At 42.4% G+C, this 24,463-nt stretch overlaps 1 protein-coding gene across 2 annotated transcripts in view; it reads left to right on the forward strand.

Annotated features, from left to right (window-relative positions):
- The window catches only part of rnft2 (ring finger protein, transmembrane 2), a 64,521-nt gene that overhangs the window by 14,297 nt on the left and 25,761 nt on the right, over positions 1 to 24,463 (forward strand). For both annotated transcript variants that reach the window (XM_043715861.2, XM_043715862.2), the window contains exons 4-5: positions 14,826 to 14,902; positions 16,734 to 16,834. In XM_043715861.2, the coding sequence (XP_043571796.1) occupies positions 14,826 to 14,902; positions 16,734 to 16,834 (178 nt within the window). The remainder of the gene's footprint in view (positions 1 to 14,825; positions 14,903 to 16,733; positions 16,835 to 24,463) is intronic.

Raw genomic sequence — 24,463 nt, forward strand, 5'->3', positions numbered from 1 at the left:
CAAGGGATGAATGCAGATTTCTCCAGCTTCCTCATTTCCCCTCCCCCAACCTTATCTCAGTCCCAACCCTCGGACTCAGCACCGCCTTCTTGACCTGCAGTCTTCTTCCCGACCTCTCCACCCCCACCCCCTCTCCGGCCTATCACCCTCACCTTAACCTCCTTCCACCTATCGCATTCCCAACGCCCCTTCCCCAAGTCCCTCCTCCCTACCTTTTATCTTAGCCTGCTTGGCACACCTTCCTCATTCCTAAAGAAGGGCTTATGCCCGAAATGTCGATTCTCCTGCTCCTTGGATGCTGCCTGACCTGCTGTACTTTTCCAGCAACACATTTTTCAGAAGAAACAAAGGCACTGGACTCTGCCAGCTTGGCCTGAAGTGCGGTGTGCATACTCTGGAAGAACAGCAGCAATGCTGCAACAAGGTTAAGGATCTTCTTTGCTCTGCAAGGCTAAGTGTCACCATCTTTTCCCTCCCCTGCTATTTCAGACTTGCTATAACTCTGCTACTGTGACATCTCTGACCAAGGCTCATGGTCTTACTGTTGCATGCAGCATATTTCCTCAACTGCTCTCACCCATCTCATCACCCAGTATACTAACCCTGCACTTACTTTCCACTTCGTACTCATTCGTCCGGGACACTGCACCACCTTTCCAGCACTTGTCCCATCACTAGCAGATTTGCTGCTTGCCTCTCATTTAATCCCTGCCTTTGTCTCATTCCAGGAAGTAATAGCCCACAACAGGATAGAGAGCCAAAGACAGATGGTAAGGTGTCTAATAATCATCTGCTTATCCCCCCTTACAATGAGAGAATCCTTGTCTTAGCAGGAAAGGATTGCTAATGTGATGATGCCAAGACTGTCGTCTCATGGGCACCAAACAAGATTCATTGTCAAATGCCATGCTGCTCTTCTTTAACCACCACAATTAATGTAGCGTTAACATGCCCAAGTTCCTATCCCTAGTTTGCATCTTATTCCCTCTTTTGTCTTCAGTAGTCATGAGCAGCATCCACACAGCTTCCACACTGAAGAGACCATCCCTTCCAGTCTTTTCCACTATCTCTTAGGAAGAAGCCACAAGTGCACAGCTGTTTTCTATATCGGCCACCAGCTCAGACACCTCGGTGGGTATTTTAGCGAAATTTGAATCAGGAGCACGTTCTGGTAAGCACATTACTACCATGTATCTGCAGCTGGCCAAGGAAGAAACACCCAGGACTCTGGTACTCAGAGGACTGCTGGAGATCAGGCACCTGCTCAGTCCCAGGCAGGAGAGGAGTTTATGGTGTCAGCCAGGAATAGTGTCATTAAAGCTGTCACAGGGACTATGAATAATGTCATTAAAGCTGTCACAGGAGTAGCAGATAGGTTTGTCAAAAGCACTCGGTTACCTGGATCAGAGGTTAGAGGAATTCACCAAAACCGTCTGCACAACTAGGCTCCAGTGTGGAACCTCTGGCTGTCTCCATGGACGGGTTGCCAGCTGTCATGAAGAGCCAGGTCCAACACACTGAATGTCTGCCAGACATGCACACCGACCATCACCCTATCTCTCTTGCCTTGGTGCTCAGCATCAATGGCAAAGAAGCAAGATTATGAGGGACCTCAACTTCACTTTGGGTGTGTCATCATCACATGGAGACAGTCTGGGCCAGTGAACACTCAACTAAAGCAGGAAGCATGAACCGGGCCTCCAGGAGTTTCCTCTCAGGGCAATCCAAAGGTATCTGGCCTCTCCACTTCATCCTGACTGTGACATTTAATCCAGCCTGTGTCTAGCCATGACTTTATGTATGTCTGGACCCTCTAGACACCTGAAGGCCATCTACTGAAACTCCAAGACCAACAGGCTCCACTATAAAGCAGGCTCTCTTCACTCCAGCTGCAGATCCTGAGACTGCACCTAGATTTATTGGGAGGGAAAGGTTAAAAAAAATTTTATGAGGGTACATATAGTCACAAGTGACACCACATTATAATTAGAATTTCAGAATTGTAAATATACATTCACTTGTCATCAGCTGTGTGGCTGACTCTCATTTTAGCTGCAGCTATAAGAAAGATAGTAACATCACATTATTTTCTAACCTCTTCTGAAGGATACCTATTCTGTCTGTCTCTAGTAACATAAAACGTCATCATTATTGAATGAGGGAGCATCAGATATTGCGAAGGCTTCAGTCAGTTTACAACATTAACCTTTATTAAACAAGAGAAAACATTAAGAAGAAACATACTGAAAAGCTGCATTTACATTTGGGATTAAACAGATAATGTTTGCCTTTGCAGCATCAATACATTTACAGTCAGTGAATGATGGCCTTACCCAACTCTGTTTAGTTGAAAGCGGTTACCAGAGAAGTCTTACATGGGTTGCTGCAGCCAATGATGTTGCACTGTAGGATGGTGAAGTTGATGTTCCTTCAGATGAACATACTCATTTTCCTGCTCAGAATAATTGTGTTGTTCTCTCTGATCTTCATTATCCATCACATCCCTTTATTGGATCATGAGTTGTCCAGCGCAAAGTATGCAAGGATTATGTGGCACTCTGTACTGTACTGCAACGAATCCTAGATCATATTAAGAATGGGAACCTCAAGTTGAGGACACATTTTATAACTGTCAATGGCACCAGTGGAAGAAAATGTTATGCTGTATTTATGACATGGTTTTCTAACCACTGCGGATTTGCAGGATCTTGCACAGGCAATGTCGGTTGTACTGCTCCAGTGCCTTGAGGTGGCTACTGTAGACAGTTCATGTTTCAGAGTTATGTAGGAGGGCAGAAACCGCCACAGCTCTGTAGACTGTGACTTGGTGTCAGATCTGATGTTGCACTGGCACATTCTCACCTGGAAGACATGCAGAAGAATGACTCTGTGCCCTGCACCTTGATTGCTGCTGCAGCTGACACAATTTTGTCAAGGCATACAGGGACATTCTCCTTCTGCAATGCTATTGGCATACTGTCATCTAGAAGACATCACTGGTGGTCCCTCATGATAAGGATGATTCTCGTCCACTCTCAGCGTGAGTCCATAAGTGGCTGAACAGTCTGTTGCGGCTTCCGCAGGCTCTGCTATACTTGGGGCAGAAGGTGGTCATGGGAAGGGGTGGGTGGGGCATTGGTGTGGCAGCTTGCTTCTTATGCTGTTTTGCTTGGCTTCCGCTTTTTCCTTATAGCATGTCTTGACATGCTCAACGCCTTCCCGGATGCTCCTCCTCCTCTTCGGATAGTGCAGGACCATTGATTCAAAGGTGTCTGTGGGAATGCAGCACTTCACCAATGAGGCCTTGAATATATCCCTGAAGTGCTTCCTCTGTCCACCTGGGGCTCACCTGCCGTTTCGGAACTGGGAGTAGAGCGTCTGCTTGGGGAGTCTTGTGTCGGTCATGTGGACAGCTTGCCCAGACAATTGTAACTGATCAAGAGTGGTCAGTGTCTCGATGCTGGGGATGTTGGCCTGGCCAAGGACTTTGGTGCTGGTGCATCTTTCTTTCCTGCGGATTTGCAGGATCTTGCACAGGCAATGTCGGTTGTACTGCTCCAGTGCCTTGAGGTGGCTACTGTAGACAGTTCATGTTTCAGAGTTATGTAGGAGGGCAGAAACCGCCACAGCTCTGTAGACTGTGACTTGGTGTCAGATCTGATGTTGCACTGGCACATTCTCACCTGGAAGACATGCAGAAGAATGACTGACTGTGGGTCTCCTGCATTTTCTCTGTGTTATGGCGATTGTACAAGAATCTCTCTTGTACTGGAGATTGAAGCTGGTCCTGGAATTCCAATCACATGTTCTTCATTAATTTCTGTGGATATTTATAGTGCAACCCATAGAGATAACAACAGGTTCTGTACCTGGATCCATTGATAAAGGTTCCAATGAGCTGATGTGGGCAGTATCCGAAACCAAGCAGTTCCTAAGTAATGTGATCAGTCAACAGTCTTAGCGCAAACAAATGATATTTAATCATTGTCCTTCAAACACTGGAACTGTCTGACAAGGAGGGCAATGGGATGCCTCGCATGGACTTTTCATGCTGTGGACCTAATCCAGATGTTTTATGTACAAGCCACATGACACACGACCAAAGGAGATTGTAAATGTGATTGGAAGAATAAGACCTTTGCCCCACATTACCCCAAGAAAGGCAGCATTAGATATAAGACAATGGTGTCGATAGTTTATACTGCAGGATGCGAGGTAAGCAATCCCTGGACCTTGTGCAAGCTATTACATCTCAGAACGTGTTTATGTGGATGTCATTAATAGAAGTTTGAACATGCAACCAGTGGAATGCCACCAGCATTGGTTTTGGGACAAATGTTATTTCCAATATAAATTAATTGGCTGATGAAAGTGAAGGAAGCATCACCAGGTTTATTGATGATGCAAAAACCGGTGGGAAGGCAAATAGTGAGAATGGCACAAAGTCTCCAGAGGGATATAGACAGGTTAAGCGAGGGGCAAAAACTTGACAGATAGAATATAATGTGAGATTATGCACTTTGGCATGAGAATAGAGGAGTTGAATGTTTTAAGTGGAGAAAGACTGCAGAGAGCTGCATTACACAGGGATTTGGGAGACCCTGTCAATGAATCTCAAAAAGCTAGCATTCAAGTTTAGCAGGTCACAAGGAAAGTCAAATGGATTGTTAGCCTTTATTTCAAGGGGACTGGAATATTAAAGTAGAGAAATGCTGAAATTATACAAGGTACTAGTTGGACCACACCTACATTACTGTGAACAGTTTTGATACCCTTATCTGAAGAAAGATATGCTGGTATTGACCCAGTCCAGATAATGTTCTCTAGGTTTATCCTAGGTATGGAGGCGAAGTCGAGTGGGTTGGTCCTTTTTTTCACTGGAGCTTAGAAGAAGAGAGGTGATATATTAAAATGTAAAGTTTCATTGGGGGTTTGACAGGATAGATGCTGTGAGATTGTCTACCTTTACGAGAGATTCTAGAACCTGCATAATCTTCGAGTAAGGATGGGGATATGAATAGGAAGGGTTTGGAGGGATATGGGCTGGGTGCTGGCAGGTGGGACTAGATTGGGTTGGGATAGCTGGTCGGCATAGACGGGTTGGACCGAAGGGTCTGTTTCCATGCTGTACATCTCTCTGACTCTAATGGGAGAGAGATCAGGAGGAATTTCTTCTCTGAGAAGAGTGTATCAGGAATTCTTTATCAAAGAGGGATGTGGATGCTGGTTCATTAACTATATTCACAGTTCAAATGGACATATTTTTTAAAGGGAAGTCATGAGTTACAGGGAAGACAGAGGAAAGTGGAGTTCAGGATAATCTTGATTATTCATACTCTCGTTGATTGGTGGAACAGACTCAATCAGCTGAAGGTGCAACTTCTATTCCTACATTTTATGGTGAATTGTGAAACATCGGTGAATCTTTATAGCTCACCTGACATTAATCACAGTTATCATAGAATCCCTACAGTGCGGAAGCAGACCATTCGGCCCATCGAGTCCACACTGATCCTTCAAAGACCCAACCCCGACCTTATAACCTTGCATTTCCCATGATTAATTCACTAGCCTGCACATCCCTGGACACTTTAGTATAGCCAGTCTACCTACCTGCACATTTTTGGACTGTGGGAGGCCAGGCAGACATGAGAAGAATGTGCAAACTCTCCACAGACTGTAACCTAAAGGTGGAATTGAACCTGGGTTCCTGGTGCTGTGAGGCAGCAGTGCTCACCACTGAGCTGTCATACTGCTCTGTAGGCTGTGAAACAGAAATAATTTGTCTTGATCAGTGACATAGTCAAGATTGCTTGAGGCCAGGATTTTTTGTTGGTCACTGTGTGATGTTCACATCCAGAATCCTGTGTTTACAGATGTCTTTAACCTATATGTGTGCCTCATCAATGCAATTGGTGCTTGAAGGTCTTCACATTCATAAAAGCAGAGCCAACTAACACAGGAAAAAAAAATCACTTTTTTCTGCCCACTCCAGATGTGATTTTTAATGCCGCAACATGACCTCCCAACTCCTATACTCACTGCACTGACAAATAAAGGAAAGCATACCAAATGCCTTCTTCACTATATACCTACCTGCAACTCCACTTTCAAGGGACTATGAACCTTTCTCCAAGGTCTCATTGTTCAGCAACACTCCCCAGGATCTTACCATTAAATGTATATATCCTGCCCTGATTTGTCTTTCCAAAATGCAAAATCTCACATTTATCTAAATTAAACTCCATCTTCCAATTCTCAGCCCATTGGCCCATCTAATCAAGATCCTACTGTACTCTGAGATTACCTCCGCTGTCCAGTACACCTCCAAATTTGGTGTCATCTGCAAACTTACTAACTATACCTCCATTTTTAATTTCAGTTGTACATTTATGATGCAAACGAAATTAGAAGACAACAGAGAGTGAATCTCAGGTGCCGCCTGTCAAAATATGTGACCCTCCTAAACTTCAATGTTCCCTACCGTCTTCCACATCCCATTATTTCTGAGCCTCTTCACGTTCCCATTCATTTCTTTTGTTTAAATCTTTATCTCTCCACTTTACATCGAACCCATACTTACAGCGTAGTTATAGAGTCATAGAGGTGTGCAGCACAGAAACAGACCCTTCAGTCTAACTCGCCATGCCAACCAGATATCCTACATTAATCCAGTCACATTTGTCAGCACTTAACCCATATCTCTCTAAACTCTTTCTGTTCATATACCCATACAGATGCCTTGTAACTGTTGTAATTATATCATCTCCACCACTTCCTCTGGCAGATCATTCCATACACACACCACCCTCTGTGTGAAAGAAATAGCCTCTTAGATCCCTTTTAAATCTTTCCCCTCTCACCTTAAACATATGCCCTCTAGTTCTGGACTCCCCCTCCCCAGGGAAAAGACCTTGTCTATTTTCCCTATCCATGCTCCTCCTGATTTTATAAATCTTTATAAGGTCACCCCACACCTTTAGTGTTTCAGGGAAAACAGCCTCAGCCTATTCAGCCTCTCCTTCTAGCTCAAACCTTCCAATCCTGGCAACATTCTTGTAAATCTTTTCTGAACCTTTTCAAGTTTCACAACATCCTTCCTATTGGAGAGAGACCCAGAATTACTCTGTATTCCAAAAATGGCCTAACCAATGTCCTGCACAGCTGCAAAATGACCTCCCAATTCCTATACTCAATACACTGACCAATGAAGGAAAGCATACCAAACTCCTTCTTCACTATCCTATCTACCTGCAACTCCACTTTCAAGGAACTATGAACTTCCACTCCAAGGTCTCTTTGTTCAGCTACACTCCCCAGGACCTTACCATTAAGTGTATACATCCTGCCCTGATTTGTCTTTCCAAAATGCAGAACCTCGTAGTTATCTAAATTAAACTCCATTCGCCACTCCTCGGCCCTTTGGCCCATCTGATCAAGCTCCCGTTGTACTCTGAGGTAACCTCCACTATTCAGTACACCTCCAAATTTGGCGGTGTCTGCAAACTTACTAACTATGTCTCCAATGTTCACATCTGAAGCATTTATATATTTGACAAACAGCAGTGGACCCAGCACCAATCCTTATGGCACACCATTGGTCATAGGCTTCCAGTTTGAAAAGCTACCCTCCATTACTACCCACTGTCTTTTTCCTTCTAGCGAGTTCTGTACTCAAATGGCTAGTTCTCACTGTATTCCCTGTGACTCTAATCTTGCTAACCAGTCAACCATGAAGAATCTTGTTGAACGCCTTACTGAAGTCCATATTGATCACATTTATCGCTCTGCCCTCATCAATCTTCTTTGTTATTTCTTCAAAAAACTCAATCAAGTTAGTGAAACACGATTTCCCACGCGCAAAGACATGTTGACCATCCCTAATCCTGAAGAAGGGCTTATGCCCGAAACATCAATTCTCCTGTTCCTTGGATGCTGCCTGACCTGCTGCGCTTTTCCAGCAACACATTTTCAGCTCTGATCGCCAGCATCTGCAGTCCTCACTTTCTCCTCCATCCCTAATCAGTCCCTGCCTTTCCAAATACATGTAAATCCTGTCCCTCAGGATTCCCTCCAACTTGCCCATCCCCAATGTCAGGCTTACTGGTCTTACTGGCTTTTCCTTACCATCTTTCTTAAATAGTGGTACCATGTTCGCCAACCCCCAATCTTCCAGACCTCGCCTGTGGCTATCAATGATACAAATATCTCAGCAAAGCGCCCAGCAATCACTTCTCTAACTTCCCACAGATTTCTAGGGTACACATGCTCAAGTCCTGGGGATTGATTCACCTTTCTGCATTTTAAGACATCCAGCACATCCTCCTTTGTAATATGGACATTTTTCAAGATGTCACCATCTATTTCCCCACATTCTATATATTCCATGTCCTTCTCCACAGTAAACACTGATGCAAAATACTCGTTTAGTATCTCCCCCATCTCCTGCGGTTCCACACATAGGCTCCCTTGCTGATCTTTGAGAGGCCCTATTCTCTACTCTTTTGTCCTTAATGTATTTATAAAAATCCTTTGGATTCTCCTTAACTCTGTTTGCCAAAGCTATCTCATGTCCCCTTATTGCCCTCCTGATTTCCCTCTTAAGTACAGTTGGTTTTGATATAACGTGATAATTCTCTTTCCATGTGATCTCGCATTATAAAAAAAATCTTGCAATAGCCACGCCATTTAAACTAATGGGGCCGAATCGCATTGTCGCTAATGCACGTAGGGAAAGTTTGCGTTCTACAGATATTGGTCTAAATTCTTCAATCATATTGAAGCCAATTCACGTTGAAGAAACTCTCGTTGTAGCAGAACCGACTGTATTTCCAATCATCATGATGCACTGCCAGCCCCCAACAAAATCAAGGTGGTGATGACCATCGATGACTCACTACCTCTTGCCCTCCCATGCGCTGTTGACTGCCTTATTTGTTGTTTTGAGGAAAGGTCACTGGACCTGAAATGTTAACTCTGATTTCTTCCACAGATGCTGCCAGACTTCCTGAGCTTTCTCAGTAATTTCTGATTTCCAGCATCTGCAGTCATTTCAGTTTTTAAATGTTGATTTGCGCCTTTCACAATTATTGACCTCTGTCCAAATATTGTTCTCAATTATTCCAGCATGCTGCCTCTATTCCCAATAATTGATCTCTCCAGTTTCCCCATCAAAGCAGTGATTCCTGCTTGACTTTCACTGAACAGACACCCAGAGCTAACTGTGGGTTATCCCCTAACTGACTTGGAACAATAATCCCAACTGATGACTATCTAGATTACTGACAGCTCCTGGAGTGATTTAATGACTTTCCCTGGACTGGTTGCATTGGACCCACAGGATTGATTATGGCCTATCTCCGGATTGTCGTGATACTGCACCCCCAACCCTGAACATCCCGATTGGCCAATTGACTGTGTTTCAGCCCCTTGCATAAAACCTTTGACTTAGTGTACTGTTACCCACGGTTGACAACAGTCTTTGTGGACTTCACTGAGGATTGTTCCCCCTTAAAGTTTGAATGATGACGATTTGTTTGAAGCGCGTTCAGTGTATTTGCTGTATAAGCTGCTGGGACATTGTAGAAGTATGACATTGACATAACACAGTGCCACTATAATCAACATATTTGCTCCTTTGACTTGCATTGATGACAAACATTACAGGCTACCTGACTTTGTGTCTGCACTAAAAGGCAAGATGGGAGTATTTAGTCTTTGATTAGATTAGATTCCCTACAGTATGGAAACAGGCCCTTCGGCCCAGCAAGTCCACACCAACTCTCCGAAGAGTAATCCACCCACACCCATTCCCCTACCCATGACTAATGCATCTAACACCATGGGCAATTTAGCATGGCCAATTCAGCTGGCCGGCACATCTTTGGATTGTGGGAGGAAACCAGAGCACCTGGAGGAAACCCATGCAGACACGGGGAGAATGTACAAACTCCACAGATATTCGCTCGAGGCAGGAATCAAGCTCGGGTCCCTGGCTCTGTGAGGCAGCAATGCTAACCAGTGAGCCACTATGCTGCCCTTCCTTTAGATCCTGATTGAGGTGACAATGAGCAAAAGGGCAAGGCAAGACAGAAATGCTGTAAGCATCCAAGTAGGTGCAAAGTGAGTGAATACTGAGAAAGCAAGCTAACAATCCTGAGTTACAGCCTGTGCCAATGCATGAGGTTGGAGCCTTCCACTGTGTGCAAAGCAGTTTGGCAACAGAATTGGAAAGTTAATTGTCCTTGAGTTCTGAGGTATAGTACTGAAATGATTGAGTCTGAGTTATACCACGATGATGTACTGAGGCTTGAGCTTGGCTGATGCCAACCTCGGTTGTGCAGTGTCCTAGTAGTAACATCGAACAATTCTTCCGCCGCCTTCGCCTCCGCGCCTACTTCTTTAACCAAGACTCCCGCCCACCCTCTGACGACCCCTTCTCCCGCCTCCAACACACCCCATCCACCTGGACACCCCGTGCTGGCCTCCTACCTGCCCTCGACCTCTGCATAGCCAACTGCCGCCACGATATTAACCGCCACCTGAACTCCCCCACCCCTCTCACCCACTCCAACCTCTCACCCTCGGAAGGCGCAGCCCTCCACTCACTCCGTTGCAACCCCAACCTCACTATCAAACCAGCAGACAAGGGAGGCACGGTAGTAGTTTGGCGCACAGACCTCTACACCACTGAGGCCAAACGCCAGCTCGCAGATACCTCCTCCTACTGCCCCCTTGACCATGACCCCACCCCCCACCACCAAACCATCATCTCCCAGACCGTCCATAACCTCATCACCTCGGGGGATCTCCCATCCACCGCCTCCAACCTCATAGTCCCACAACCCCGCACCTCCCGCTTCTACCTCCTGCCCAAAATCCACAAACGTGACTGCCCCGGCCGACCCATTGTCTCCGCCTGCTCCTGCCCCACCGAACTCATCTCCGCATACCTTGACACCGTCCTGTCCCCCTTAGTCCAAGAACTCACCACCTACGTTCGGGACACCACCCATGCCCTCCACCTGCTCCATGATTTTCGCTTCCCCGGTCCCCAACGCCTTATTTTCACCATGGACATCCAGTCCCTGTACACCTCCATCCCCCATCACGAAGGACTCAAAGCCCTCCGCTTCTTTCTTTCCCGCCGTACCGACCAGTACCCTTCCACTGACACCCTCCTTCGACTGACTGAACTGGTCCTCACCCTGAACAACTTCTCTTTCCAATCCTCCCACTTCCTCCAAACGAAAGGAGTAGCCATGGGCACCCGCATGGGCCCCAGCTATGCCTGCCTCTTCGTAGGATATGTGGAACAATCCATCTTCCGCAACTACACTGGCCCCACCCCCCACCTTTTCCTCCGCTACATCGATGACTGTATCGGCGCCGCCTCGTGCTCCCACGAGGAGGTTGAACAGTTCATCCACTTCACCAACACCTTCCACCCCGACCTCAAATTCACCTGGACAGTCTCAGATTCCTCCCTCCCCTTCCTCGACCTTTCTATTTCTATCTCAGGCGACCGAATCAACACGGACATCTACTACAAACCAACCGACTCCCACAGCTACCTGGACTACACCTCCTCCCATCCTGCCCCCTGTAAAAACGCCATCCCATTCTCCCAATTCCTTCGACTCCGCCGCATCTGCTCCCAGGAGGACCAGTTCCAAAAACGCACATCCCAGATGGCCTCCTTCTTCAAAGACCGCAATTTCCCCCCCGACGTGGTCGACGATGCCCTCCACCGCATCTCTTCCACTTCCCGATCCTCCGCCCTTGAACCCTGCCCCTCCAACCGCCACCAGGACAGAACCCCACTGGTCCTCACTTACCACCCCACTAACCTCCATGTACAGCACATCATCCGCCGCCATTTCCGCCACCTCCAAACGGACCCCACCACCAAGGATATATTTCCCTCCCCTCCCCTATCAGCATTCCGTAAAGACCACTCCCTCCGTGACTCCCTCGTCAGATCCACACCCCCCACCAACCCAACCTCCACTCCCGGCACCTTCCCCTGCAACCGCAGGAGGTGCAAGACTTGCGCCCACACCTCCCCCCTCACCTCCCTCCACGGCCCCAAAGGAAACTTCCATATCCGCCACAGATTCACCTGTACCTCCACACATATCATCTATTGCATCCTTTGCGCCTGATGTGGCCTCCTCTATATTGGGGAGACAGGCTGCCTACTTGCGGAGAGTTTCAGAGAACACCTCTGGGACACCCGGACCAACCAACCCAACCACCCTGTAGCTCAACATTTCAATTCCCCCTCCCACTCCACCAAGGATATGCAGGTCTTTGGACTCCTCCATCGTCAGACCACAGCGAAACGACGGTTGGAGGAAGAACGCCTCATCTTCCGGCTAGGAACCCTCCAACCACAAGGGATGAACTCGGATTTCACCAGTTTCCTCATTTCCCCTCCCCCCAGCCTGTCTCAGTCAAATCCATCAAATTCAGCTCCGCTTTCCTAACCTGCAATCTTCTTCCCGACCTCTCCGCCCCCACCCCAGTCTGACCTATCACCCTCACCTCGACCTCTTTCCACCTATCACATTTCCGACGCCCCTCCCCCAAGTCCCTCCTCCCTATCTTTTATCTTGGCCTGCTGGACCAACTTCCCTCATTCCTGAAGAAGGGCTAATGCCCGAAACGTCGATTCTCCTGTTCCCTAGATGCTGCCTGACCTGCTGCGCTTTTCCAGCAACACATTTCCATCTCTGATCTCCAGCATCTGCAGACCTCACTTTCTCCTAGTAGTAACTGCCCATGGAAGTGTTGTGGAATGCTGGCCAAGATAGAAGCCTGGAGAAGCTACCAGCAAGTTGTAGCTGCTAGGTATTCTTTAATGTTAAGATTTGGTATCGTCTCGTTTCTCTCCACTGCTAGGGAAAATAACAATCTGCATGTAAATTAGGGAAACTTAGATAACAATGATGAGATATTAATGCATGCATTTGGTCCCTCAAAACTCACCAAGTAAAATTCTCACCTAGCCATTGAAACTTCATGCACTAAGTCGGACATTTTTGTCACCTGGCATCAAAAATCACATATTTTCCAGTCTCATCATACTTTTCCAGATATCTCACCATTGCCCACATTGTTCAGGGCAAAGGAGAATTCAGCCCTGTATCTCTTGAGCTTTTTAACACAAGCTGAGCATATTCCATCAGCAGGTCAGGCAGCATCTGTGGAGAGAAGTAGAGTTAAGATTTCAAGTCTGCTGAATATGACCTTTTTTTGTTGTTTTGATCTCAGATTTCCAATTTCTGCAATATTTTGCTTTGATATAGTGATATCGTTTTTTTGGCTGTATGCATATATGTTAAGCCCTCAATAAAAGACACCTAAAGAATATATAATTGAATTTTGAATTTAAGCTTGATTCTAAATATTGTGATTGTAGATATCTATTGTAGATAGTTATTTGTGTGCTATTTTCCAGTTTTAATGTACCTGCATAAAAGTCAAAAGGAGACATTATAACTGTGTAAATGTGACAGTTTCACTAAGACCACTCCAGTGACATGAGGCGTATAGTGAACAGCATTTCTCATTTATACCACTAGAACTTTAGCATCATGTTTCATTCCTGGCTGTAAGCAATTAGCAGTTTAAAAAAAACAAAGACAAGATACTTTTTCTTCTTCCTCTATTCAGCATTCAGCTTATATGAGTTTAAAAGTTACAGTTAAGAAACCAGCAAGGTTAACTATGCTCTCGAAAATGTAGGTATAGTCACAGCATTTAAAAGACATTTGGACAGGTACATGAATAGGAAAGATTTAGAGGGAAATGAGCCAAATGTGGACAAGTGAGATTAGTTCAATTTGAGAAACTTGGTCACCATGGACGTTTTGGATGGAAAGGTCTGTTTCGTGATGTATGACTCTATGACTTGAAATGTTAAGTTCCTTTCTCCAAGATGTTTTCTGACCTATGAGTATATCCAACATTCCTTGCATTTATATTCAACTGACTGGTGCTAATTTTGTATGTGATTTATTTACACAGGAGCTGTGCCTTTAGATGCTGGCTTTACTTAGATCTTGTTTGTCAAACCTGCATGAATACACAGGACATGTGTTAAAATTGTAGTGATATTACTTGATTTACCAGAGGTCCTGTTCAAATTTAAAAAAAAACTTTTTGTTACTCTAAGTTTGGTTAGTAAAAACAGTAATCATTTGAGGAACTATCGCCTTGAAAACTTGTTATAGCAAGATTGATATCTGTAACTCATCGCAACTATGTTTGGGAGTTTTCCCAATGGTGCTAGTTAGAGATTACCCATAATTATTCAGAACAAGAAAAGAAATGTGATCATCCCAATGTAAAGGAATGAATACAATTTGTCATTCTAAAGATAATGTCAAGTGAGTCACCAGGGGCTGAGTATGTCTCAGAGTGCCTTGAATATAATTGATATCTACTTAATCCCAATACTGTACAAAAATTTGTGCAAACACTAGATCCAGCCATTACTTATTTGTTCAGCTGCCGTGTGAAGTGTGTTGCTCTGAACCATTGATTTTTATCTTGTAAGATCTTTAAATTTATTCTTCAGTCAACATCAGAAAAAAACAGAATATCTGTATGTTATCATATTGTAGTATGGGGTTTTGGTGCATCTATATTGGCTGCCACAGTTACTGTGTTATGACAGTGAATACAATTGACTGTAAACTATCTTGAGACATCCGATGGCTGTGAAAGGGACAATATAAATGTAATTTTTTTTGCAAGAGGTAATCCTCGTGATTCTACATATTATGTGAACAAAAGAAGTGTTTCCTTTCTTAATACAGGTATTGCTGTGTGTATTGGAATGGCAAGTACCTTTGCATACGCAAACTTAACAGTTAAACACCAAGTTTCTTTAAGAGTAAGTATTTTACTTAAGCAATTTTCTGTTATCTTCAACATGTATTGAATTTTTAAAATTTCTCTCTTTTTCATATGTCATATCCTGTTCTGCAGTTGAAGAGCAGAATAATGTGGGTTGATATCATTAATTTTTTCAAGTGCTTACAAAATTTGTGTTTGATGTACTTCAGATTATCGACATCCTTGCCTTCACCATGCTTGGTTAATGTTAGTAGAACATCATCGGCATCTGTCTTGAGATTTTAAACCTTAGGATGCCTCATTTATATTCATTATGTGGGTTAGGTTTATTAAAATCATTATAATAATAATAAATATTGGGATGATCTGAATGTCTAATGACTAACCACTGTTTAATGTTGGGAAATAAGTGAATCTCAAAGATAGTATCAGGTTCAACTTCTCTCATTTTCATAATTTAATGCCATTTTGTTTATTTCTAGCCTGTAGCTAAGATTTTATATTTTGTTTTTCTGAGGTTTGCTTTCATGAGTGTTGACTTTTTTAGTAGCTCATCCAAATTGCCATTCTAGTATGAGCTCAGATACTGAGTCCTCACAAGCTGTTCAACTATCAGAGAATGTTACAGCTAAGACCTTCTGTCCTCAATCAACATTAGTGCAAGCAGTTTGCTGTTGGACTTGCTGGATAGCTGTCAGGATTGGGAAACTTGCCTGATTTCTCCTCTCAGTTGTTGCTTCCTCTTGCCATCCTGTCAGAGATCAACTAACTTGGCACAAAAAAAATATGTTCCTAATTACACTATTCATTGTTCTGTCCACTGTTCCTGCTTTTGACATTTTCAGGGGTTAAAAATATTGTTTGACAGTGTTATTTTCTATCATTTAGTTGCTGATTTATCAATGAACAACTCTTCAGTGATTCTATCATAGAGTTATATCCTTTAACATTGACATTGTGGCAGAGTGTGATCTGGAACGTGATCCTGGCAGTTGAGATTCCCTTAATATCTTTCCTAGCAAAAATAGCAAAGCACAGTAAAATTGCTTCACATTGTGTTATAAAAACATAACAAATTGCAGTGGAGTAATCTCATCTCTGAAGTTGAGATCACTATTATAAATCATCTGGGCATTTCTTTTTTTTCTTGCCATTTGGACTTCTGAGTGAGCTCACTACCTTGTAATTTTTCTTAAGTAGGTTCCTGTGTATAAAATGGAGAGTGTCATTCAGCGCTCTTGTAACATGTTGCACTCATCATTTCATGTGCTTTCCAATTAATCTAAAGAGCTAACTAATGATGTTGAAGAGATTGCTTGGTGTTTAACTGCTGCTTTTCATTTTGGCCTACTATCTTAAAAGAAGTCTTTTTTTTAAAACCTATAGATTCATTTATTTTTCCTCACTCCTATATTATTGCCTCCAAAGGTCATGAGAATGTGTCCTTGGCTCCTCCTTTCTGCCTTTCAATAATATTTTCAATAGGCATGGGATCAATTCTGCATAATAACAGTTCTACTTACCTGTCCATTGCCTTTTTCAATCCTTCAGCTGTAAGACTGCATTTCAATAGCTAGGTTTGGACAAATTTCTATTTCCTGTAGGTAAATATCAGGAAGCTGAAGTCAATGTCTTTGAGCTGTACTACAAAATCCATATGCTTGCTACTGATTCCATCAGCCCACCTGCTACTGCCTCAATATTTGATATAATTCCATGTTCTGTTGTCGATCTCCCCTGTTTCTCTCCTGCCATATTAGAGGTTACACTATTTTATATGGATAGAAGCTTTACGTATGGAAAATTTCTACATTAATCTTCAAAATTTTTAATGTGATGTTGCTTGGTTGTGTTTTTTTTATGAACAGGAGAAACGATCAGTGCTTGTATGCCTGTGGATATTGGTATTTCTCACTGGGAACACGTTGTTTTTATATTATACTTTTAGTGCCCAGGAGCTCTATAAGAGGTAAGATGTTTGAGTATAGTTGATTGGGTGTTTATAAAATAATATTTTAAAAAATATATTACCTTGCTGCTTATTGGAAATTGAGACTTTTTCAGTTCATCTTTGGAATATATACATCACTAGCAAGTCCAGCATTTATTTCCCATCCCTTGTTCCCCTGAGGACATGATGGTGACTTTGTGTCTTGCAAGGCTATTTTAGAAGACAGTTAAGAGCTAACCATGATGGTTACCTTCCCACACGCTATTAGCCCTAAACTGCTTCTCCAGCTTAAAAAAAAGCTATTGGACTTGGTAGTAACAAAAATATTGAAATTAATCAAAGGTGCTGTTATATTAGCTTTATGATATTTTTTCCAGACACAACCATGAGTAATAATTCATGTTTGTTTACTGTTTATCCATGGCTCAGTTTGAGCATTTGTAATTTATTTGAGATTCAAACCCATATCCTCAGAACATCAGCCTGAGGTCTTGGACAATTAGACCAGATGCAGTACCACTACACTACCACCACCTTTTTAGTTGGGAGGATATAAACTGAGTAGTACAATTTTATAGGGGTTTCAGGACCAGAGAAAGCTTGGTGTATATGTATATAAGCCTGGTAAGCTTGGAGGACAATAAAAACATTTTGGATCCTTTGCTATATAAATGGAGAAATGTGCCTGGATTTTGTGGTCAACAGTAAAATAATTGACCTTGAAAGTTGCCCACAAAGGGAGAACTATCTCAGTGGTTTAAATTTCACCTGTCCTCAATTCACTTTGAACATTGTGCCAGGCTACTACACTATGTGGGATTGAGGTTCATAAGGAGGAGGTGTTAGCAATTCTGCAAAGTGTGAAAATAGGTAAGTCCCCTGTGCTGGATTGGATTTATCCTAGGATTCTCTGGGAAGCTAGGGAAGAGATTGCCGAACTTTTGGCTTTGATCTTTATGTCGTCATTGTCTACAGAAATAGTGCCAGAAGACTGGAGGATAGCAAGTGTTGTCCCCTTGTTCAAGAAGGGGAGTAGAGACAACCCCAGTAATTACAGACCAATGAATCCTACTTCAGTTGTGGGTAAAGTATTGGAAAGGATTATAATAGATAGGATTTATAATCATCTAGAAAGGAATAATTTGATTAGGAATAGTCAACACGGTTTTGTGAAGGGTAGATCGTGCCTCACAAACTTTATTGAATTCTTTTAGGTGGTGACCAAACAAGTGGGTGAGGGTAAAGCAGTTGATATGGTGTATATAGATTTCAGTAAAGCGTTTGATAAGGTTCTTCATGGTCGGCTATTGCAGAAAATACAGAGGCACGGGATTGAGGATGATTTAGCAGTTTGGATCAGAAATTGGCAAGCTGAAAGATATCAGACAGTGTTGGTTGATGGGAAATGTTCATCCTTGAATTCATTTACTAGTGGTGTACCGCAAGGATCTGTTTTCGGAACCCCGCTGTTTGTTATTTTTATAAATGACCTGGATGAGAGTGTAGAATGATGAGTTAGTAAATTTGTGGGTGACACTAAGGTCGGTGCAGTTGTGGATAGTGCAGAAGGATGTTGCAGGTTACAGAGGAACATAGATAAGCTGTAGGGCTGGGCTGAGAGATGGTAAATAAATATTAATGTGGAAAAGTGTGAGGTGATTCACTTTGGAAGAAGTAACAGAAACACAAGAGTACTGGGCTAGGATTCTTGATAGAGTGGATGAGCAGAGAGATCTTGGTCTCTACGTACATGGATCTCCGAAAGTCGCCATCCAGGTTGACAGGGTTGTTAAGAAAGTGTATGGTGTGTTAGCTTTTTTTGGTAGAAGGATTGAGTTTCAGAGCCATGAGTTATGTTGCAGCTGTACCAAAATCTGGTGCAACTGTACTTAGAGTATTGCGGACAATTCTGGTCACTGCATTGTAGGAAGGATGTAGAAACATTGGAAAGGGTGCAGAGAAGATTTACCGGGATTTTGCCTGGTATGGAGGGAAGTTCTTATGAGGAAAGGCTGAGGACATTGAGGCTGTTTTCGTTCGAGAGTAGAAGGCTGAGAGGTGACTTAATAGAGATGTACAAGATGGTCAGAGAATTAGATAGGGTGGACAGTGAGAGCCTTTGTTCTCAGATGGTTATGGCTAGCACGAGGGGACAAAGCTTTAAATTGAAGGGTATTAGGTATAGGACAGATGTTTTTGAAGAAGTAACAAAGAGTATTGATGAGGGCAGAGTGGTGGATGTGATCTGTATGGACTTCAGTAAGGCATTCGTCAAGGTTCCCCAAGGGAGACTGGTTAGCAAGATTAGATCGCATGGAATACAGGCAGAACTAGCCATTTGGATGCAGAACTGGTTCAAAGGTAGAAGACAGGGTGGTGGTGGAAGGTTTTCAGACTGGAGGCCTGTGACCAGTGGAGTGCCACAAGGATCGGTGCTGGATCCATTACTTTTTGTCATTTAGGCTCACATCCAAATCATTTATATAAGAGGTATAGTTAGTAAGTTTGCAGATGACACCAAGTTTGGAGATATAGTGGACAGTGAAGCAGGTTACCGCGGATTACAACAGGATCTTGATCAGCTGGGCCAATAGGCTGAGAAGTGGCAGATGGAGTTTAATTTAGATAAATGCGAAGTGCTATCTTTTGGGAAAGCAAATCTTAGCAGGACTTATACACTTAATGGTAAAGTCCTAGGGAGTGTTGCTGATCAAAGAGACCTTGGAGTGCAGGTTTATAGCTCTTTGAAAGTGGAGTCGCAGGTAGATAGGATAGTGAAGAAGGCGTTTGGTATGTTTTCCTTATTGGCCAGAGTATTGAGTACAGGAGTTGGGAGGTCATATTGCGGCTATACAGGACATTGGTTACGCCACTTGGAATATTGCAGTTTAATGTGGATAAATGTATGGTTATCCACTTTGGTGGCAAGAACAGGAAGGCAGATTACTACCTCAATGGAATCAATTTAGGTAAAGGGGCAGTACAGAGAGATCTGGGTGTTCTTGTACACCAGTCAATGAAGGCAAGCATGCCGCTACAGCAGGTAGTGAAGAAGGCTAATAGCATACTAGCCTTCATAACAAGAGGAATTGAGTATAGAAACAAATAGGTGCTTCTGCAGCTGTACAGAGCCCTGGTGACACCACACCTGGAGTACTGTGTGCAGTTCTGGTCTCCAAATTTGAGGAAAGACATTCTGGCTATTGAGGGAGTGCAGCGTAGGTTCACGAGGTCAATTCCTGGAATGGCGGGACTACCTTACACGGAAAGACTGAAGTGACTGGGCTTGTATACCTTTGAGTTTAGAAGACTGAGAGGGGATCTGATTGAGACATATAAGATTATGAAAGGATTGGACACTCTGGCAGCAGGAAACATATTTCCGCTGATGGGTGAGTACCAAACCAGAGGACACAGCTTAAAAATACGGGTAGACCATTTAGGACAGAGATGAGGAGAAACTTCTTCACCCAGAGAGTGGTGGCTGTGTAGAATGCTCTGCCCCAGAGGGCAGTGGAGGCCCAGTCTCTGGATTCATTTAAGAAAGAGTTGGATAGAGCTCTCAAGGATAGTGGAATCAAGGGTTATGGAGACAAGGCAAGAAGAGGATACTGATTAGGAATGATAAGCCATGATCATATTGAATGGCGGTGCAGGCTCGAAGGGCAGAATGGCCTACTCCTGCACCTATTGTCTATTGTCTATTGCGTGCAATTCTGGTCTCCTTCCTATCGGAAAGATGTTGTGAAACTTGAAAGTGTTCAGAAAAGATTCACAAGAATGCTGCCAGGGGTGGAGGATTTGAGCTATAGGGAGAGTTTGAATAGGCTAGGGCTGTTTTCCCTGGAGCATCGGAGGCTGAGAGTTGACTTATAGAGGTTTATAAAATCGTGAGGGGCATGGATAGGATAAAAAGACAAAGTTTCTTCCCTGGGTTGGGGGAGTCCAGAACTAGAGGGCAAAGGTTTAAGGTGAGAGAGGAAAGATATAAAAGAGACTTAAGGGGCAACTTTTTCACGCAGAGGGTGGTATGTGTATGGAATGAGCTGCCAGAGGAAGTGGTGGAGGCTGGTACAATTGCAACATCTAGAAGGCATCTGGATGATATATGAATAGGAAGGGTTTGGAGGGATATGGGACAGGTGCTGGCAGATGGGACATGATTGGGTTGGGATATATGGTCAGCATAGACAAGTTGGACCGAAGGGTCTGTTTCTGTGCTGTACATCTCTAGGACTCTGTGACTCTATGTCAGAAGTAGGTTCTTTACTCACAGCGTGCTAAGGGCGTGGAATGCCCTGCCTGCAATAGTAGTAGAATCGCCAATTTTATGGGAATTTAAATGGTCATTGGATAAACCTATGGATGATAATGGAATAGTGTAATTTAAACAGGCTTCAGATTGGTTTCATAAGTCAGCGCAACATCGAGGGCCAAAGGGTCTGTTCTGCGCTGTAATGTTCATTGCTCTAAGTTATGAGGAATACCAGGGTTCTGTGGTGGCGATGTTATCAAATAAGTTATGCAGCCACAGGGCAGTAAGCCAAAATTACCTGTTTTTTTTAATGAAAAAATTTACTGGGAGTAAAATAAAGGGTTGGAACACACTCATGGGATGAGTTTAGAAGCTAAATATATATTTTTTTAGTGGAGAAATTTGACCTTCTACAAATATAAAATTAATTCTTCTATGAAAGTGAGGCTATTCAGCAGTAAATATGAACTCCAAAAAACAGGCACATCATATTCAACAAGGTTTTTCAGTTTTTTGCATTGGGACCAATAGCATAACAAGGCAGGTTTTAGTCAGACTACGTATTTCTACTTGCAGTTTGTTGAAGAGTTCTCCTTAAAGCAGAGAAGGTTAAGGAGTGTTTAATAGACTTGTTCGATTCATGGACAATTTTGACAAAGCAAATCAGGAAAAACTGTTTCACTAGGCAGCAAACATAGATTTGAGATGATTGGCAGATGAAGCAGAGACAACATGGGGGACAAAGATTTCCAGAGCTTGTTATATCCAGGAATAAAATGAAGTACAGTAAGAGCAATTAAATAATTTAGTAATTGTCTTCAAAAAGAAATTTGATCAATAGTTAATATGAAAGAATTGTTAAACTATAAGGAAAGAATAGCGAAATGGGACTAATTGGAATGCTCTTTCAAAGAGCTGACACGAACACAGTGGGAAGAGTGACTGCCTTCTGTACTGTATCATTCCTGTGCTGTTATCATGTGCATTAATGACCAATTTTATTTTCTGCTTTTCATTTTACAAAGCATTTTTACATTTTTTTTGCTATATCTGTTATCCCTAAAAGGCTTTATTCCTTATCAAACCAAAATTGTAGTGTAAGCATGGAATCAGTGCTCAACCTAATTTTGGTGTGAAATAAAATGAAACTCCCTGGAGGAGGAACTCTTACTTCTTTTGCTCCTGTGGGACTCAAAGTTACACAACAATGTTGTATTGTAAGTGCAAATTTAGGGCTCTTATGTAGCTAAGCAGTCTCAATTAAGGTGAGACCATTACAAAAAAAACTTGCCATCATTTGTAATTTATACTTTAATGATTGCTGTTAGAGAAGAAAAGTGTTCGTAGTTGTTAAGGGTGCTTTTTGTTTTAAATGTTTACAACATTTTTGGAGCTTTCTATGTGTTGTTCTGAGCTCTGGATTTCTCATGGTAAATCTAAGCAGCGAATGTTTGCTGCTAGTGTATACAAAGAGGAAAAAAAGCATTTGATACCCTATTATGTATATTCCATGCTTTAATAAGGATAGTGCCAAAGTTGTACAAATTATTTATTTTAAAAATGTTTAAAGTGAGATATATTAGCAGTGTCTACTATTGTAGATGTTACATTTCTGTTGAACCATAAGCAGGTGTTGATTAGAACCCACTGTTTTGCTGCATCCTCATTTTTTTAAAATTATGTTTCCTGCAAATATATATTTTTATTTTGCCCTGCATGGTCTGCAAGGTACCAACTTTTTTCACATTCATTTCTTTATAGGTTTCATTTGTACATTCAGATTTTTGAACTTTAGTTGAGACATCTGTTGTTATGTAATCTCTCATTCAATGTGAGTATTTGATTTTGTTTTTATTATTTGATTTCAAATTGAAATCTTTTGGTTAATTTTGTTGCTTTATATAATATCTGAGGGCACACCTAATATATTTAAAGATTTTGAGCATCCTAATAGTGTAAGAGACCTAACATTTCTCATATCCCACTGCTTTTTGTATAGACTTCAGGTATTGTCTTTGTTTTGTAATTCTAGCTTTAATGCAGAATCATCCAACCCCAAATCCTGCCAAAATGGCAATCTAACTTTTGAAGCCCAGATTACAAAACCTAATTTGCTAATTTTTTAAATTTGTTGCTGTGTTCTATACCTGAACCTTGCAGATTAAAGAGAGCTGTCTTTCATGCCAAACTTCAGGTAGTATCTGTAACAACCACTTGTGGTTTCTAAACTATTTAACAAAAACAAATGCATTGTTATTTCATACATGGAAACATAAGGCCCAGTCAGAAGAGTTGAGCAAAATCATGGTAGAAAAATAGATATTCAAAATGATTTAATAAATTGAGAATCATGAGGCATTCCAGAGAATTAGGGTTATGTCAACTTGTTACTTTATATATTGTGAAGGGATATGCGGTTTATTTTTCGTTCTTGCATAGTTATTGTAGTGGATGTTCGTGGTTACGAAGAAATTAAAAGCTGGAGAGGTTGCAGAAATACCTTGATGACGAGCACAAACATCCCAAAATTCATTTGTGTCAAAGGGGAAAAAGCTAGTGTATATCTGTAAAGAGTAGAGTAATTGCTTAGCCACACATTGAACAATAAAATCAAAATACAGCAGATGCAAAATAAAATCAGAAAATGCTGGAGAACCTTAGCAGGTCTGACAGAATCTATGTGGAGAGAAATAGAGTTGGAATGATGAACCCCATAAGAGAATTATATCTAAATAACGAAAGTGCTACCAGTTTTTGAGTTTGGGTCAAAATGAAAAGAAATGAAAGTAAAAATGTTGTGGAGGAGTTGATGTTGGACTGGGGTGGACAAAGTTAAAAATCACGCAACACCAGGTTATAGTCCAATAGGTTTACTTGGAAGCACTAGTTTTCGGAGTGTTGCTCCTTCATCAGGTGGTCGTGAGCATAAGATCATAAGATACAGAGTTTATTGCAAAACATTACAATGTTGTGCAACTGAAATTATATATTAATGCATTGTCTGAGCTGAGATGACATCTTTTGTAATAAAACCTTCAGTTATCTCAAGAAGTGCCTCAAAAGAAGTTCTGGGATTTACGTATTAATGAACCGAAACTTGCAACCCATTCTAAAAGATGAAAGACTTAACAATCCAGGTTTGTTCAATATATCATTTCAGTTGCATGACACTGTAATCTTTTGCTATAAATTCTGTGTCTTATGATCTCATAGTCCACAACCACCTGATGAAGGAGCAGGGCTCCAAAAGCTATTGCTTCCAAATAAACTTGGACTATAACCTGGTGTTGTGTGATTTTTAACTTTGAATGTAGAAAGTCACTTGCAGGAGTAGCTCCCAGACAGTGCATGACGGTAGAATGTGGTATACAGCAAGAGATGATTGGAGCCTT

The sequence above is a fragment of the Chiloscyllium plagiosum genome, unplaced genomic scaffold, assembly GCF_037043375.1.
Source record: "Chiloscyllium plagiosum isolate Xiang-an unplaced genomic scaffold, Cpla_swu_hap1 HiC_scaffold_24, whole genome shotgun sequence".
In the NCBI taxonomy this organism is placed as follows: Eukaryota; Metazoa; Chordata; class Chondrichthyes; order Orectolobiformes; family Hemiscylliidae; genus Chiloscyllium; species Chiloscyllium plagiosum.